The sequence below is a fragment of the Anastrepha obliqua genome, chromosome 5, assembly GCF_027943255.1.
Source record: "Anastrepha obliqua isolate idAnaObli1 chromosome 5, idAnaObli1_1.0, whole genome shotgun sequence".
Lineage (NCBI taxonomy): Eukaryota > Metazoa > Arthropoda > Insecta > Diptera > Tephritidae > Anastrepha > Anastrepha obliqua.
The window spans coordinates 63,488,780-63,507,991 of NC_072896.1; the positions used below are offsets into that span (position 1 = coordinate 63,488,780).

Below are 19,212 nucleotides of genomic sequence, written 5' to 3' on the forward strand. Positions count from 1 at the left end.
GAGATGGTGCATTATCGTGATGCAAAAACCAAGAGTTGTTGGCCCATAATTCTGATATTTTTAGACGAATTGCTTCACGTAAACGACGCATAACGCTCAAATAATATTCCTTATTAACAGTTTGGCCAGGTGGAAGGAATTCATAGTGCACCACACCACGAAAATCGAAAAGAACTGTCATCATGACCTTTATTTTTGAACGACTTTGACGTGCTCTTTTCGGTCTGGCCTCGCCTTTAGCACGATATTCGCTTGATTGGTCGGTAGTTTCAGGGTCGTAAGCATAAATCCAAGTCTCATCTCCCGTAATGATGCATTTGAGCTTGTCTTGATAGTCTGAAAGCATTGTTTCACACACATCAACGCGAAGACTTTTTTCCAAGAAATTGAGAGTTCGAAAAATGCACTCTTGGCCGTTTGGTAAACACAAGCGTAAATATATTACTGATAATAACATTCACATAAAAGTTGGCCCAGATGTTATTAACAGTGCTGCCAACTCATGAAAAAAATAACTAGAGCGAAATTTTAATCCCGCGAAGTTTGACAAATAAATTCACCTTACTTTTTGCCCACAGTGTATACTCAGGACAACAAAAAACCTGAATTGGGCGCACCCATAAATTCAGTTTACCTTTGTGTGAAAATTGTAAACAAATTGCAAAGAGCCGAAATTTCGGTGAGTCATAATTCTGTATATTCAAAAATTCTAATTCTAATGTAAAACTACTACTCCGCATCTTCAAATTTATTTTGGGCCAAAATTCTGTATTTTCAAAGTATTGTAAGGAAGAAAATGTATGATATGTTTCAAATGAAAGAAATTATTTCCATTAAGAATTCAAGAATAGGTGAAGGCAATGGACAATCCAACAACAATATATATATGACAACATGCAGATGTTAAAATATATTTGTACATGTGCATACATGCACCCGCCGAAGAAAAAAATTTTAAAATTAAATTTCAAAATTTATAACCACATGGGGTGCGTAAGTTTTTTTCATCTGTTGTATGTACTCCTGCAACTGTCTTCATTGGTATCAGTTAAAACATTGCTGCAAGTCAAAGCTCTGTCACATATTTTGCATTGCAATTACGCAGTTCTAACGCATGACGTACAAATCGAGACAAATATGAGATGTCAATCTTTGAATATATGTATACGGATATCGAGAAATTAATTTACAATTAAATTTTTAGCGATTTGAACCGTTACTGAAATTAGCGTTAGTAATTTTAATTATATTGCCATTTGTATTAAAAAGTCTACAATGCGCACTTCTTCTCATTATCCGTACGGTTATTAGGATTTTTGATACTGAGTTTTGCAGTACAGAGCTTTTTTTATTATTTACCTAAACTTCTGTTTTTCGTTTATTGCAAGTCTAAAACATAATATAATTTTTACAGATGGCTTAGAGCTAATATTACATAGCTATATACTTGTATTACTACAGATAATATTGATATTATGCAGCCATGTAGCCTACTCAAACAGTTTTAGGCTGTTAATAAATGCTAAAACTGCTGTAGGCTTAATTTCTACCAGGAGGTTTTGATCTGCAGCCCCATTTCTCAGGTAATTTAGTCTGCGTTGCGTCACTCCTGGGCTGTCGCATAGAACTTGTCCTGCTGTTTCTTGTGCCTCTTTGCAGAGTCTACAGGAATCGTTTTCTATCGCACCTATCTTTTTCATGTGATAATTAAGTTCACAGTGTCCTGTTAGTAGTTCACTGTAAAGTTTTATGTCCTTTCTGCTTAGGTTAAGGATTGCTTCTGCCTTTATCTGTTCTGGATCTATGAGTCTTTTCGACTGCCGCATGCTCGATTGTGCTCTCCAGTAGTCGATTAGACCTCGTTGTTCCTGCTCACGTAGGAAGGCACTTTTGAAGCTGTTATTTACCCCGCAGAAAGGTTTAGGACCTATAAAGGGAGTGTTTGCTCCCTTTTTCGCTAAAGTGTCCGCAATTTCATTCCCTTCATGCCCCTCATGTCACGGAACCCACATCAAGGTAATAGAGTTTCTTGATGCTAGGGTGTTGAGAATTTCAAAACATTCCCAGACCAACCTTGATTGAAATGAGAAGCTATCAAGCGATTTTAGAGCTGCTTGACTGTCAGAGAGAATGTTAATATTGGCACCGCGCGTGCCTCTCCGAAGACATTCTCTGTCACACAGCTCTAAGCCGTGGACCTCCGCCTGGAAAATGGAAGAGGTTTTCCCCATTGCTTTTTTGAAATGTGGTCCGATAGTTCCAGCCCCTGCACTACCGTCTTCCATTTTAGAGCCATTAGTAAACCACACCTGGGCGCCCTGCTCTAAGGATATTTCATTGTTTCTCCACACTAAGCGGTCACTAATGACCACTTTGGATTTCTTGAAGAATTCTAGTTTCCTTTCCATCTTGTCGCGGACTGTCAGGCAAGGAGAGTTCTGGATTGAACCCAGAATTCTTACATGTCCTGTAAGATTGCCTTCTTTGAGATGGAGTAGTTTAGGAAGCCTTAGAGCTGCACTGACTGCCGACTCTTTGGCTACAAGATAGAGTGGAATTAGTCCAGTGATTATTCCTAAAGTTCCTGTGGGGCAGGTTCGCATTGCTCCCGTTACTCTCAGACAGGCTATTCTGTATACCTTGTTAAGTGTTATCTGAGTCTTAGTTTGGTCTACTTTTGGCCACCATACCAGAGAGGCATAGGTAATCATTGGCACTATTATTGTCTTATAAGACCATGCCATCATCTTCGGCTGCAGGCCCCATCTTTTACCGTAAAGCCTTTGGGATATGTATATTGCTCTTATTTGTGATGTACGATAAGTGATTTTTCCAGGTCAAGGTTTTATCAAGGATTACTCCCAGGTATTTCTTGTCTCCAAATAGAGGGGACGCGGACCCCTAATTTAGTTTCCTTCTTCGGGTTTTATTCGGATTTAACGACAGTCCTTTCTCTCGACACCTGTTTTGTGTAATGTCGAGAGCTAGTTGCATCCGATCAGTTATAGTAGAGACAAATTTGCCCCTAACCATCATGACTAGATCGTCAGCAATGATTAATAGCCAAAGGAGCGTTGATAAAACGCCTCCTTGGGGCATCCTTTGGTTAACTTGACACATAATCTTTTTGGCCCAGTTTCAAAGATTGTTGTTCTATTCCTCATCATATTGAGAACCCACGTTATGATTAGTCTATCTATATCCTTCCTAACCATACCTTCCTCAATAGAGCTGAAAGAAGCATTGTCGATTACTACAGATAGTTAAATATCTAAAAAAATTTACAAAAAGAGTTTAGAAATTCTTAAAATTCATTCTTTGACACCGAAAAGTCAAGGGGGACTGAGATCTCATTCTCTTAGAGTGCGGACAATAGGAACATTACGCGCATAATTCGTGTTAAGCAGGTTAAGATGAAATGGTAAAGTGTTACGTAGAGATCTGTTAGGAACATGAAAGGGAATGCTCCTTAATGGGGATCATCAATCGATGGATCAGCAATCAAACAAAAAAAAAACGACAGTGAAAGTATACTTGTAGACCTTATACTCTCTAAAGACTTTAAGTTAATTAAAATCAAACGAAAATTATAGAAAGGGATTGGATTTGAGAATATTAACGACTCGAAAGCATATTTAAGGAACACCTTCTATACAAGTTCTTCAATTGCAAATTGGTGGCAAGATTGGTGCAAAAGAAATAAGTTAGATTTAAATATAAACACGTGTTTTTATATTTCTTAATCTAAATCTTGTTCTCTTATACGCACTTCCTACCATATTTGTAGATCTAGTTTATCCAATCGAACTGAAATTATTGATCTTGGTGTGTATTTGATTCTAAATTCTCATTTCAAAGGCATTTAAATTACACCATTTCAAAGTTCTATTCCGTACTTACGTTTATTCGACGTTTTAGTTCGGACTTTGTTGATCCATATACTCTAAAGTTGATGTATACGTCTCTGGTGCATTCGAAGTTTAAATACGCCATCTTTATTTGGGGACCACATTATGCTTGTCATATTAATAGGCTCGAATGTGTCCAGAAAGCTTTTGTGCGTTATGTTTTGCGTTCTTTAAATTTCACTGATCCAATTCCATCCTACAAAGGTCGGTGCTTGCTCATAAATCTAAAATCACTAGATATTAGAAGAACTATTCTCCCCATTACTTTCCTTTTCGATTTAATAAATGGGTTTATTGACTCCCCATTGCTACTCGAGAAAGTCAATTTCAATATTCCTCAGCGAAGTTTGCGGAATCATGACTTTTTCTGGTTAGGGATGGTAAGAACTAATTATGCTTCCAATGCTCCGATTTCTAGAACTCAGGGAGATTTTAATTCACTTTCAAATCATACTGGCCTGGATTTTTCTTCCACAAAGAACCACTTCAAGTTGGTACTAAATTAATTGTTGAACTAAATTCTTAGTATTATCTAATAATTTTCCTCTGTAAATTATAAGAAATGTTATCTTTTTCTTTCACTCATTAGAATTTAAACTTATTAATTATAAGTTTAATTTTACTTTGATTAATTTATTTAGCATTAATTAATTAATATTAATTGAATAAATAGATAAATGAATTCACTAGTGAAAGTAGATGAAGATTCGGAGAAAATGCCATAAGTTTTTATCGATTTCTGCCTCCTAAAACAATTCTAATGCCCTCTCTTGTATTGCCAACACTCTCTCCCTTCCAGGAATTTCTTAAAATTCTTTAAGTCGTTGTAAGTTAGCCTCACATGGGCAATATGTTTTTATGAGTAAAATGTTTCTTTTTCACGAAAAGTTAAATACTTAAAATACATAAAATTCAGTAAAATAAAAAAGTGCGTGTAGCGTAGTACACACAACAGAAGTGAAACTTTCAAGGCAGACAAAGAAAGAGGGAGAGGCCCGAGAGAGAATGAGAGAGAGAGAGAGAGAGAGAGAAAAAGAATATATATCTAAATAAATTCACAACATTTGCGGAGAATACAACTATACAAAATTTGCAAAAAACGGAAAAGGGTCGACCGGTGTAGGTAAACGCCGGACACAAATCGTGGCAACAACGCGCACTACTCCGAGCGTTTATCACCCGCACAAACGCAGCAATTCCAGGACCGCAGCAACGGCACAAATAAAAGCAAGACAATACGAATAAATCCGACGCCGGAATGGATAGCACTTTATAGTACGCACAAGCACTAGCCAGGAAAAAGAAATAAACACCAAAAAGTAGGCACCAAAAAAAACGGCAAAAAAATTGGGACCAAAAAACGCCCAAGCAGTAGGCGCCAAGTAAATATAACCCCAAAAAGTAGGCACCAAAAATAAATTCCCAGGTTTGCACCAACAAACAAGCGCCAAAAAGTAGGCAGTGTTATTTCTCACTAGAATTAGCAACCACAAAGAAAAAATTGGGAAAAATAGCCTAAAGTGTATCTAAGATATATATAAGGTATGGCTCTCTCTCTCCTCTTCCTCTACGTTATATCTTTTTTCTCTCTCGCAGCACGAAAATGCCCAAAACGTTGCATGACCTTGAAATTTTACTCTCCATTCTCGCTCGTCCATCGACGACTGAGAAGTTTCACTTCAAAAATCTAATCAAGCAATGAGTAGCAGTGTTGAGTCTGAGATCACTTCATCATGTAGGGTACCACTATCTAATATAAAATTACATATGTATATATAATTGACGCTGAATAAAGGTACAATTAACCCTCCGTTGTACACCTTTTTTAAACCTTCGCTTGGGCACCCGGCTCTGACCTTTTTTCGTTCATTCGAGGATCTCCTTTGAAAGGTTATATCCATAAATTGATAGAAAATTAAATTTTAAGAAGCTACCTGGAAGCTCAAGTCTTAAACTCACGTCCCAAGTCTAAGAAGTCAGTCTGGCCAGACCCGAGTGTTTTATATCGCATTGAATTTCGAACAAGGTGACAGTTTCAAGGGGGTCAAAGTCGTATTGATTTTTATTTAGTTTTTTGTTTTTTGCGGGCAGCCTTGTAAATTTTCTGCATACAACAAATGCTAAATTTTTTTTTAATTTCAAAATTTAAGAGTTATAACATTGCATACACGAAATTCTTCTAAAAATTGAAATTAAAATGTGTAAAATGCAAATTAAAATTTAATTTGATCAAAGTTGGAAACCTGTATCTTTATAATTATTGTACGAGAATGAGCTATGTTTTTATTAAAAAGTCATTAAAATTAAATTAGAAACAAATAAGTTACCAAACTTGCCAATAAGTCCCTGTGCTACAGTTATTTCACGCAGTGCATTTGTGTGCGTTTTCTCGTGTGCCCCTTGGTGCACATTTCTTGTTTTTAATGTTCATAAACGACTAGCCGCTTCGTTTTGATGATGTAAAATTATTTCTTGAAGTCTATCAACCATCGTATTGCCTCCAATTAGAGAAAGATCACTCAACTTTTCATATATGGCGCAAAGCGCACAACTTTAAATTTAATATTCAAAAAGGTTGTGTAATTACTTTCTCTATGTAGAGTAAGAACCCAAATTTTTCATACACAAGATTTAAAGAATTGTATGAATATTGCAATAAAAGCAAGAGAGGAGAGATTTAGGACTACGAGTACTCGTTAACTCAAATTTTAGTTTTACTAGTTAACATCGCAAAATCTTACGAAATGAGATGTTTAACTAAAGAAAAAGTCTAAATTTTAAGACTCGCGGAAGAAAAAGCTGTTTTTAGGTTTCTAAATGGACTAGTACATCAACCAATAAAAAATTTGACCCTAATCAACTTTCTGAGAATTCCAGAAAAGATTGCATGGCATGAGCCAACCGATGTGTTGGCATACTCAGAAACTTCTCTATTCTACGATTCTCCATAACAATTTTCTTCATTTTCTCAACATTTCATCGTCTGTTGATGTGCTGTAGCGTCCGGAGCTAGGGTCGTCATTCACATCTTCTCGACCTTCTGCGAAAAGCTTGTACCACTTGTAAACATTTTTTTGACTCAGGGTACTCTCACCGCATGCCACTGTCAACATTTCAAGTGTTTTTGAACACTTAATTCCATTTTTTACACAAAATTTGATCCATTTTTTCGATAGCTGAAAATCGCCGAACGCGCAAAACACTTGTCTTATTTATGCCTCTCACAAACTAAACACATCTCCGTGAACACATCTTCGAGGCGAGTGATGAATTTATTTCAAATACAATTACCAATAAATAAAGAAAAAACGTAATATTAAACCCATTTCCGATTTGTTTAAAGAAATTATGATTAAATCCATAAATCAAAACTATTTTTCAGTCGCAATTCCAAGAATTGCAACCGACCCAATTTAATATAAAAGAATTAACTTCATTAATAAATTAAAGCACTAAATGAAGAAAATGTAACAAAGTATAACAAATTAACTAACTTTTCACTAAGAAAGCAATTTGCAATAAATATTGTCAAATCGGCATTTCCGTTCCCAAACGTAAATGCAATATTCACAAATAACACAATAATTTTAATATATTATATAAGAAGCCCTTGTAATTAGGATAAGTCAGTCTTTTTCCTCCCATTCGGTCAAGAAGTTGTCAAGCTTCAATAAAATAAATAAAAAACAAATTTAGTTTTTTTAATAAAAACCACGACTCGGAAACGAAATTAATTTGCCAACATAAAAAAAATAATAATCGAAAGTCGAAGTAGCCCGCGAAATTTGAAACCTGCGCCTTATTTTTTGAACACACCTCGTATTTCCAATACACCGCTGTGAACACGGACTACAAAAATGGAGTAATTGATTTACTTGAAAAATACCTAAAATGTCTTTTAAATGATTTGAAGGTAAAAATGTTTGCACAAATTTTACTACTAGATTATTGGATACAAGATTAATTAAACATTTTAAATAATGCGTCAATTGCCCGCGAAGCTGTAATGCCTATTTGCGCGCATATAAATACACTACCAAGGACTTTGCTTTAAACCCTTCCTCACAGAATTCGCGGATCGGAATACTGGTTTTCGAAGCATCATCAAAAATACCTGACTCAACTGAAATGTCCGCTGCTTTAACCTCTTTCGCTGGAAAGACGTGCAATACACGCCAGCTTGTTATCTGCTCTAAGCTGACAAAGATTTGCAATGTCCTCCTACTGAATTAATTGTAAAAAGTATATGGTTTATTTCGAAAAGCAAAACAAATTCCAAATTCTAACAAATATTCATTTTAAAAATTTCAAATATTCATTTTCAAATATTAATCTTCCTGAATACCCAACACGCGAAAAGACTTCTTTGGGGTCATTTAACAAGAAAAATTCTTCCTACACGAAGTAAACAAAAGCCTCAACAAAGATGTCAGGTATGCGCCAAACAAAATAAACGCAGTGAAACTGTGTGGGAATGTAAGAAATGTCTTGTAGCACTGCACATTCCTCATTGTTTTGAAATATATGTTTTGAAATTATTAATAAAATTCATTAAAATATTATTAATTTCATTTATATTCATTTAAATGTTGCTTTTGTCAAGCACACTCTGCTAAAAACTTTAATAGAAATTATTCTAGGTTATAAATTGGTTTGTTGATCTCATGTTTCGCAGTTGATGACCTCTTACCATGGACTCCTCTTCATCACAGCAGAACCTGCATAAACTAGTGCTAGATAGTCCGTTGGTATTAAAGTTCAGAAACTTTTTGGAGTGTTTAAAGCCTTTTGTGCCGTTCCAGTGTTCCTTCGTTTTTATTTGGATCCATTTTTTGGTTTCCTATTTTAGGTTGTTTTTATTAAAGTTGAAAAAAGTCATTTTCTTCGAGACCCTCAACATGCCCTGATACCGAAATCAGAGAAACCAGACCAATTTATAAGGACTTCTTAATTGACCTTAAAGCTATTTTAAGGCTTTGAGAACTGGTTAACTGCCCGAAATTACTTTCATTTTTACTTCTTCGAACCCTCTTTTGGATACGATTCCCACTGTTTCCACTATGGCAAAAAGCTCCGCATGGAAAATTGTGGATCTGAGCTCAGTGCTAAAGATTTGTGTGCTCTAGGCCCCACTATTCCTGCTCCTACCTGGAGCGTTTTGAAATCATCTGTAACATATGTAGTTCTTCTAAATGTAGTTCAATTAAATTTATTGGTATGTTGTATTATTTGTATACTCTTGTACATATGTATTGTATATATGTATTGTATATTCTTGTATTCATATTGCCCTAAAGCTTTACAAATTCCAAATCCACGCTATTATAATTCAATAAATTGGGCCAAACAAAAAACAGCAGAACCTCCAATGACAATAACATCTAGCAATATAGACATTCCAAGGGCTTATTTGTTGAGAATTAATAAGTTTCTTGTCACATTCATCACCACCATTCATTATTATCTCTTTTGCGACAATTTACTTCTTTTATACAAAGTGAAGTCCAAAATAAACAAGACTGGCGTCATAAAAATGTTTTTGATGAGTTTAATGAGATAGTGTGTTGGAAGTTACTACCCTAGCTGACTTCCCGTGAAAGCTTGGTGACATTCGGTTCAGTGGAAGCGAAGTTATTGCGTCTAAAGTGTCAGTATGCTTGTATCATTGGTACAAACATGAGTTTCGAACAAAGAGCTCAAAAGAAATTTTGTTTTAAAATCGGTAAAATGTTTACTGAAACATTTGAATTAATGAAAACAGTTTATGGCGATGGTTCTCTATGTCGTGCCAGAGTTCATGAGTGGTTTACACGTTTCAGAGGTGGTTGTGAGGACATAAATGACAATGAACATACGGGCGGCTCAAAATCAGTACTCACCGAAAACACCAACGAAATTGTTCGTAAATTTATCAAACATGAACAGAGATCATCGCTGAAATTCATGGGGTCGGAGTTGAATATCTCCAAAACATCGATTTATCGCATTTTAACTGATCATTTGGGCTTTGGAGAAGTCTAAAATCAAGTCGATGCTCATTTATTTTTATGATTTCAAGGGAATTGTTCCATGACCTGAATCACTCTTTTGAAAAGCTTTTAGATGGCAAAAAACAGTGTATCGATGCCACAGCTCCTGTCGTTTCTATTTTAGCTCAGTCTTGCTTATTTTGGACTTAAACATATTGATTCAATGATTACCTCTAAGGCTACGCATTAGTTGACAATATGGGAATATTTAAATGAAACAAAAAGAACTTATATATATATATATTGTATATATTAGGCCGGGTCGATTTGTGGGGAGGCAAAAAAATCGCCCATTGCTCTGTGAAAATCATATTCTGGGGATCAAAATAAGAAACTTTGCCGAAGGAACCATACCTCTAAAACGAATTCTGATGTCCCCTAATTTGGGGACAATGAGCGATTTTTAAATCGACCCGCCCTAATATATATAATTGGCGCGTACACCCTTTTTTGGGTGTTTGGCCGAGCTCCTCCTATTTGTGGTGTGCGTCTTGTTGTTGTTCCACAAATGGAGGGACCTACAGTTTCAAGCCGACTCCGAACGGCAAATATTTTTATGAAGAGCTATTCATGGCAGAAATACACTCGGATGCCATTGCCTGCCGAGGAGCGACCGCTATTAGACAATTTTTTTCTTAATTTTGCTGTTTCACCGAGATTGAACCTACGTTGTCGCTGTGAGTTGCGAATGGTAGTCACGCACTAAACCCTTCGGCTACGATTCGCCTAAACGATTTTGTCCGAGTCCTACAGAGTGTGTCGTTCGCTTCTTTCTCTAGCTAATTGAAACCAATTAAGCACACCAATTGAATCCACGTATTCGATGGTCCGCCACATTTACGACTTCCTGGCGGATTCCAGTCTGAAGGTGCTTTGGTGATGTTTCCATTGGGTTTCCGTAGACTATGAAAATCATTTCTGAGGCCGAATTTCAAGGTGGACAGGCGTTTGTTTTATCATAGCCCAGAGATTGTTGTTGGCGAAAATGTTGACAGAAAATGCGCATGATCCTATGAAGGCTGCAGTTGGTAAAAACTTGTAGGCCATGTGTGTCACACACAGACGCATTCCAAGTCTCCTATCCATATAAGAATACTGACTTGACTTTGGACTCGACTATTCTGAGTTTCGTGCGCATAGATATATGTGATGAGCTCCATACCTTGTCCAAAATGCCAAACAAAATTCTTCTACTTCTTCTATGTCTATACCGCATATTTGCAAAGGTTGAACTAGATTTTAAGCAGGAGTTAATTTAGTGGCACACATGGCATCCTTGGCTGCACTACATAAGTGTGGTTTTCGAACTCTTAACCACCTTCCACAGAGTCCAAACTTAGGCGCTTTACATGGCTATTCATTTTCAAACACTGAGTTTCCATAGAAACGATTTTTTGCTTAAAGGAAGTCAGCTATTCTTTCCTGTTTTGAAGGCCGAGATGGAACATTGTCCGGGTAATACTATATAGGTAGTAGGATATAAATTAACATTACAAAACATTTGAGATGTGAATGAGGCTCAACCGATTGGTACTACTTCAGCAAGTTTTTTGTCCTCGTTCAGGCAATGCAAGGAACTGATGACATATTTTTAAATTTTCATAATGAACAAATAATGTGTGTTGCTTTCACGAATGCACTAATTCCCACACCTTGAAATTTGTTCATATATTTTACTTATCCTTATACTATGGCATATAACAATAATGGATGATGAATAAGGATGGCGGGTTACGCTGGGAGCAACGTACCGGTATTGCCATTTATACAAACGCTATCCGCTGTCATGTACTAAGTTTTATCGCTATTTTTTCCTGTGCCCTTCATTTGAGTAGCAGCAAAACCTTCTACTTAACCTTCGCTTGTTTGTCGATTTACTGGCGTCGGACCCTGCTACACTCTGATTGTGAGGAATAATGAGCCTCTTATACTGAATGTGGGCAACCACAAAAGAATCGCACAATAACTGACGAATAACAAACAATTCGTGATGGTTTTGTAAATTAAATTAAAAGAAAAGAAAAAAGGAAAACACAACAGCATTGCAGCTCAAAGCAACTAGAGGACGAATGGGCTGTGAGAAAAGACAAACCTTAGATGTATAGAATAAATTTTGTACTTTCATTAGATTTGCTTAGCTTGCTGCTGCTTTTGTTACAATTTCCGTAGATGTAGCTGCCAATAGCTGAAATCATTTTAGTCGTGTTTAACTTTATCACTTTCGTGTGAGAAAAACTGGTAAGATATTTTTCGTTCTGAATACTGCTTAAAATCGAGTTTTTGGTGCCGCTTTGTGGAAATCTAGAATAGCATAATTTTAATATTTCACTAATCCTAACTTTTGCTGCTTAAATTAATACCTTCTCTTTGTCTCTCTACCTCTTCCAGCCCCCTGGACCGCGAACGCCAGTATGTATATAATTTTTTTGTGGTAGCCACGGATGGCGGTCGCTACAACGCCCGTTCTGCAAGTGTGCCTGTCCAAATAGTCGTCGATGATGTGAATGACAATCGGCCCGTCTTCGAACGTTACCCCTTCAGAGCACAAGTGCCCGCGCTCATACAGCCAGGCCAAATGCTTCTTCAAGTTGCCGCTACTGACGTCGACGTCGGCATGAACGGCGAAGTTCTTTACTCATTGGGTAACAATGCCGATGAAGCGACACGTAATAAATTCCGAATCAACCCCAATACGGGGGTGGTGAGCGCCACACAGAGCTTAGCTAGTGAGTCGGGTCGGCTGTTGCATATCGAGGTGGTGGCACGCGACAAAGGTAACCCGGCACGTACTGCACTCGGTCTTATAGAATTGCGCGTAGGTGATGTGGCAATTGGCACACCGGTGCTACGCTTTCAAAACGACACTTATCGACTAAAATTTCGTGAGAATATGACAACAGGTATGCGCGTGCTACAGGTGTCAGCGGTACGTAGCGATGGACGTCGGCAGCAGATTTACTACTCCATTGGCGCCGGAAATGAGGATGGCGCACTCACTATAAACGCCACAACCGGTGAGATAAAGGTCGGCAATACAGCCTACTTGGACTACGAGCGTTATGTAGGCACTGCATTAGATGGTATACCAACAGGTGGCAGCAGCCCATATCGTGGCCGTGCCATGTTCTATGATGACAATGAGAAGCTGGGTGCCACCTTGGAAAATGCATCCAGTCCCGGAGAGCAGCCATTGTCAGACAACCAGCGGCCACTTCGCAACCAGCGCGAATTACAAATATCCGATGTCAACGAACACAAGCAGTCTTCTTCCTCCGCATTACAGTCGCATGAATTGCGTTTGGTGCTCGTTGCGCGCACCGATGCCACACCCCTGCTCTACGGCTATGCGGAACTCATTATTGAGTTGGAAGATGAAAACGACAATAGTCCGCACTTCACACAATCACAGTACTCTACCACGGTGTGGGAGGGCAACAACAAGGGCACATTTGTTGTGCAGGTGCAGGCATTCGATGCGGATGAGGGCGCGAATGCACGCATTCTCTATCATATCGTCGATGGCAATCACGATAATGCGTTCGTCATTGAGCCCGCCTTCAGCGGCATTGTGAAGACGAATATCGTGTTGGATCGCGAGATCCGTGACATGTATAAGTTGAAGGTTATTGCAACGGATGAGGGGGTGCCACAAATGACGGGTACAGCAACCATACGCGTACACATAGTCGATGTGAACGACAATCAACCTACTTTTCCGCCGCACAGTGCGATTAGCGTGAGCGAAGGTGAGTGCAACACAGACACATTAATCTATTATTTACTATGAGTTAACTAGTTTAGCAAGACAATGAAGGTGTGCGCCGATGGGCTGTCGATCTGTTTTTGCAACGTTGTCTGGTCCTCCAGTTGCGCGGTGTTGGCAGCGCGTGGTATTGCGTTGTCGCGGAGTTATGGAATTTTAATTTGATGCACGGTCACTGGGGACCGTCGTCGGGCAAATCAATAAATGAGCGAATGTTCTTGATTGAACGGCAGCCATTTGGAACATTTTATAAATTAATCCGATGGGTCTTACAGCATACCAGTCAAAGCGCACGCTGCCGCCAACACCGGCACTCTTCACTCATTTATATGTATGCATTGTTGGCATATGCACTTGTGTTGTACGCTAGAATCAAAATTATAAGCGTTTTCATCCAATTTGGTAAATTCCGGATTTTATCGTTTTTGTGTTTCCTTCTTGTTCTTTTCTTCCTTTCCTGCAGGTACTGAATTGGGTACGGTCATCACCACAGTTTCTGCCAATGACGTGGATACTTACCCCTCGCTCACATATCAATTTGGTGCTGACTTACCCGACACTCAGCAACTTATGCGAAAATCTCTGTTCGCACTAGATCGCTACAGCGGAAAAGTGACGCTCAAACGGCACCTCGACTACGAGGATCAGCAGGAATACCAGCTGGAGATAATTGCTTCGGATAATGCACACGAGGTACGCACTATATTGACAGTGCGCGTTACTGACGAGAATGACAACGCACCGATTTTCGAGGCGCAGCTACCACCTGCTTATGCAGCGACATTGCCTGATCAACAAGTGATCAGCTCTTCCGTGGCCATTACAGATATTGAACTGGTCACTGTCAATGCCACGGATGCCGATGCAGAAGGCCGCAATTCCGAGGTACGTTATAGTATTCATCCATCATTGCGTGGTTTCAGCATTAATGAGCTGACTGGTGCGGTGTTTGTAAATATGACGCGCCTTGGCAGTGTTGCCAACGATATTTATGTGTTGATTACCGCACAAGATAGCGGTTTGCTGCCGTTGAAAAGTTCTACGGTCTTGCGTGTACGTGCCAGCAAGTGTAATAGCGCTCGTGTACAATTTTTGCAGACACAATATCGAGCGCAAATCAACGAGGCTGCGCCACTTGGCACGGTTTTACTCCACCTTAGCCAGGATGTACTAAATGCCCACGCGGAACGCGCTGCCGGTACGCTACTATTCAAAATAGTATCTGGGAATGAAGATGCAGCCTTCGAAGTTTATCAATCGAGCTCTATTGTACTCGTGAAGACGCTCGACCGCGAACGCAATGATTTGTATAAGCTACGACTGGTGGTGAGTGATGCGCACGCTTCATCGCAGCAACTTGTGGCTCAAGCGGCGGACAATTCAAGTACTGCAATTAATGTATTTGTTACAGTGGAGGATGCCAATGACAATGCGCCGAAATTCGCCGCCATTGGCAGATACGAGGCTGAGGTGAGCGAACTTGCACCGCTTCGTCACTCCATTGCGCAATTGTTAGCCACCGATGCTGACCTAGAGAATACGCCCTACTCGGAAGTGGTGTACGATATAACATCAGGCAACGATGAGGATATGTTCACCATCGACCTCGTGTCAGGTGTGTTGTTCGTGAACAACAAATTAGACTTCGATACTGGCGCAATGTGCTATGCGTTAGTAATACGCGCCTGTGACAGTGCGCCTGAGCCGCTTTGCAGTTTGCAGTCATTTCGTTTGACTTTGCGCGATGAAAATGATAACGCGCCACATTTTCCAGTAACTGAATACATTGAGTTTGTGGGTGAAAATGAGCCAGTCGGCTCTAGCGTGTTTACAGCTCGTGCAACCGATTTAGATCGCGGTGTCTATGGCCGTCTCAACTACACCGTCGACCAGGAGGCTGTGGGATTAGACGATGTCTCGTGGAAGCTGTTTCGCGTCGACCCGCAGACTGGTATTGTCACTTCAAATGCTGTGTTTGACTATGAACAAAGACACCGTTACGATTTTGTACTGCGTGTCACAGATAGTGGTGGCAAGTCAGCACGGGTTAAGGTTCGCATTGAAATCGAATCGAAAGACGAGTACGCGCCACAATTTACGGAGCGCACCTATCGCTTTGTGATGCCATCACCGTCAACGCGCTACTTGCCATTGGGTTATGTTGTAGGCCAAGTGTCGGCAACGGATCGCGATAATGGACCTGACGGACGTATTGTTTACCAATTAAGCTCTCAGCATGCCTACTTCAAAGTGAACCGCACTACTGGCGCTGTGATAACCAAAAAGAAACTCGATGACAATTTTGATGATGGACGTGATATTAGCCTAGTGATTGCTGCCGGCTCTGGTAGGCAAGGTTCGCTTACCAACATGACAGTTGTCGAGATCTCTTTAGATCCGCTAGCGAAGCCGGGCACAAATTTAGCAAGTAGTGGTGGTACTGTTGGAGGCAGCAGTGGAGTGGCAGATTGGATAGTGGGACTAATCATTGTCCTGTTATTGGTGCTTTGTGCTGTTGCCGGCATTTTTTTATTTATACGAATGCGCAGTCGCAAGCCACGCAATGTGGCCAAACCTCACCTCAGCACTGAGACCGTTGGCGTCTCCAATAGTTACGTCGATCCAAGTGCCTTTGATACAATACCAATAAGAAACGCCGTGAATGCTGGACTAGCTGGTAGTAGTAATAGCGGTGGTGTAGCCTCGGCTGCAGCGGGTCAATTTCCGCCACCAAAGTATGATGAAATACCCCCTTATGGCGCTCATGCAGCGAGCTCCAACTCAGGTGCAGCAACGACATCAGAGCTTTCTGGTTCGGAACAATCTGGCTCAAGTGGACGTGGTTCGGCAGAAGACGATGGTGAAGACGAAGAAATTCGCATGATAAATGAAGGTCCCCTACATCATCGTAATGGTGCAGCCGGTGGCAATGGGGAAGACGGACGCATTTCTGACATATCTGTACAGAATACACAAGAATATTTGGCACGTTTGGGAATTGTGGATCGGGAGGCTAGCACCAATGTCACTGCATCGAACTCTTCGCATCGCTGCTCTGACGGCATGGGTGGCTTACAAAAAGAAACACACCTTCACCATCCGTTGCAGATGCATATGTATGATGAAGATCCCGCCACCCAGTCGGACATTACCAACCTTATCTATGCCAAATTGAACGACGTTGCTGGTGCTGTATCGGATCGTGCAAGTAGCGTAGATGAAGCCACCGCTTCCAGCAGTAATGTGGGCGCTGTTGTGGACCGAGTAATAAATTTCACAAATGTACCCGTAGGACACGTGCCCAATGTGGGGCATGCCACCAATGTTGGCCCACACATGAACGGTTCCCTCAGCTCTATTGTACACAGCGAAGAAGAGCTCACAGGCAGCTACAACTGGGACTATCTGCTCGACTGGGGGCCACAATATCAACCACTAGCCCACGTTTTCTCTGAGATCGCGCGCCTTAAAGACGACAACATGTCGGTACATAGTGGTAACAGCGGCGCTTCCTCGAGCGCCAAAAGTAAACAGTCGCAAGCGCACTCCATAGGTACCGTAAAAACACACATACCACCCCCACTACTGACAAACGTAGCGCCGCGCGCAATCAATATGGCAGTATTATCCGGCGCTGGCGTGGGGGTACGCTTGCCGCCGAGCGCCCAACACCATATTGCAACCACATCATTAGGCGCTCCAGCGACGGCTGGTCAAGTGAACGCCGGACAATACATGGCACCGCGCTCACCTATCAGTCATGATACGACCGGCGGCTTCAGCACTACAACGGCAATGTCACCTTCCTTCTCACCATCGCTGTCGCCTTTGGCAACGCGTTCACCATCGATATCACCGCTCGGTGGCGTGACGACGGGGCATCACTTGGTATCACTGCCACGGCATGCACCACAACCAAAACAGCGGGGTAAAACGGCATTGCTGGTGGAGCAGGAAATGCGCGTGAGAATGTGATGAAAGACATGCAAGGAAGGTCCCAGAAGGGACACGAAATTTCGATGGTACATTAGAAGGTTATATAACACATAGCAACCAACAAAGTGATCATTAGTTTTGTAGGCGGGTCTTTTAAAGGTAATTTTAAGTGTATAAAATACAACACAAGCTATATCCGTAAGTAGGCACGATTCGATTCCAATCCCACTTATATTATATCGAAAAATCATAAGAACTATTTAGTTAAACAAAGAGTACTTTGGAGTTTGGTGAGTGCCGGTCTACTAATATAGAGAATAGTCCTGAACTCACCACTCTCGGCTGTGGTATTAAGCATTTTAGTTTTAACTAAAGTAAATTAATTTAAAAAAAATTGTACAGCTAATCCTAAGAAATTAGTTAGGCATTTTTTAGACTCATTTACATACATAGATTTAAATGTACTTACAAATTTGCCATTATGATTTAAGGATTAAGTTAAGAGATATCTAACCTTCCTCCAATTATCCACTACTCACTCCTCACTCAGTCACTCACACATTTTTTTGTTAGCTCTTAAAAAATAATACTCACACACTCATTAGTTGTAATTTGTTATGTGACACCCACCACCCACCACCCACCAAACATCACAACTCACCACAAGCCCGCGACTGATACGATGCACTGGCAAAAATGTATACCGAGGTGCATCAATAGTGTATTCATCACAGTGTTCCGAGAAATTTGTAAATAAATCATCAAATAAAGACTACAAAGCCAACAAAGACTCTTTTTAGAATTTTAATGCCTAGATGACGTAGTTACAGCACAAAACCACAAACAGCAAACACAAAAAGCCATAAACTATAAGCATTTAACAGAATATTATTAATTTATGTGTATGTATGTATGTAATATGATAAGAGTTTTAAAATTCATTTAGTCTAATTTATTTATACAAAAGAAAAAGCAAGTACAGTTAGCAACGTATGTACATACATACTTCTTACTCACGCGTATGCTCCAAGGAATATTTATACATAATTTTTTACATACTTACATTTGTATGTACGAGTATTTGTCAAGACACCTACACAAAAGCTTCCATACCATATTTTAAGTATACGATAAAAATAATTAGCTATAAGGGAACTTAAATTTTAGCACATTGTACAAATAAGAATTTACTACCTACCTTCCAACTGATGAGTACGAGTAACTGCGATTGAGTGCCTTATAAAATATTTTATATTTAGTTTTGTTTGATTGAGTGTTTGAATGGAGAGTAGATGTTAAAGTTTTACAAAAATCATAAGCAGTACAGTTAAACGGACAAAAAGGACTGTGTTCAAGTCGGAGTGTGTGGCGCGGCAGTGGATGTTAAGCGATTAAAATTATAGTCCAATATAGCTCAAAGTTGCAAACTTTTTACAAACTTTATAGCCAGAATTTTTAGAAATGCTGTTTTATTGTGCATTCAATTCAATTTTAGAATTTTTTTTGTTGGTGTGGTTTTTGGGTGTTCTGCATATTTTTCCATATTTATATAACGAACGCGCGAAATTCTTTTTTG

General features: G+C 39.7%; 1 protein-coding gene across 1 annotated transcript in view; it reads left to right on the top strand.

Moving 5' to 3' along the window:
• Window positions 1–18,975, top strand: part of LOC129248801 (protein dachsous) — a 195,026-nt gene extending 176,051 nt beyond the window's left edge. Inside the window, exons 11-12 of the mRNA XM_054888416.1 lie at window positions 12,326–13,683; window positions 14,164–18,975. Coding sequence (XP_054744391.1) covers window positions 12,326–13,683; window positions 14,164–17,675 — 4,870 coding nt within the window. The 3' untranslated portion in view covers window positions 17,676–18,975. The remainder of the gene's footprint in view (window positions 1–12,325; window positions 13,684–14,163) is intronic.
• Window positions 18,976–19,212: the final 237 nt, after the last annotated feature.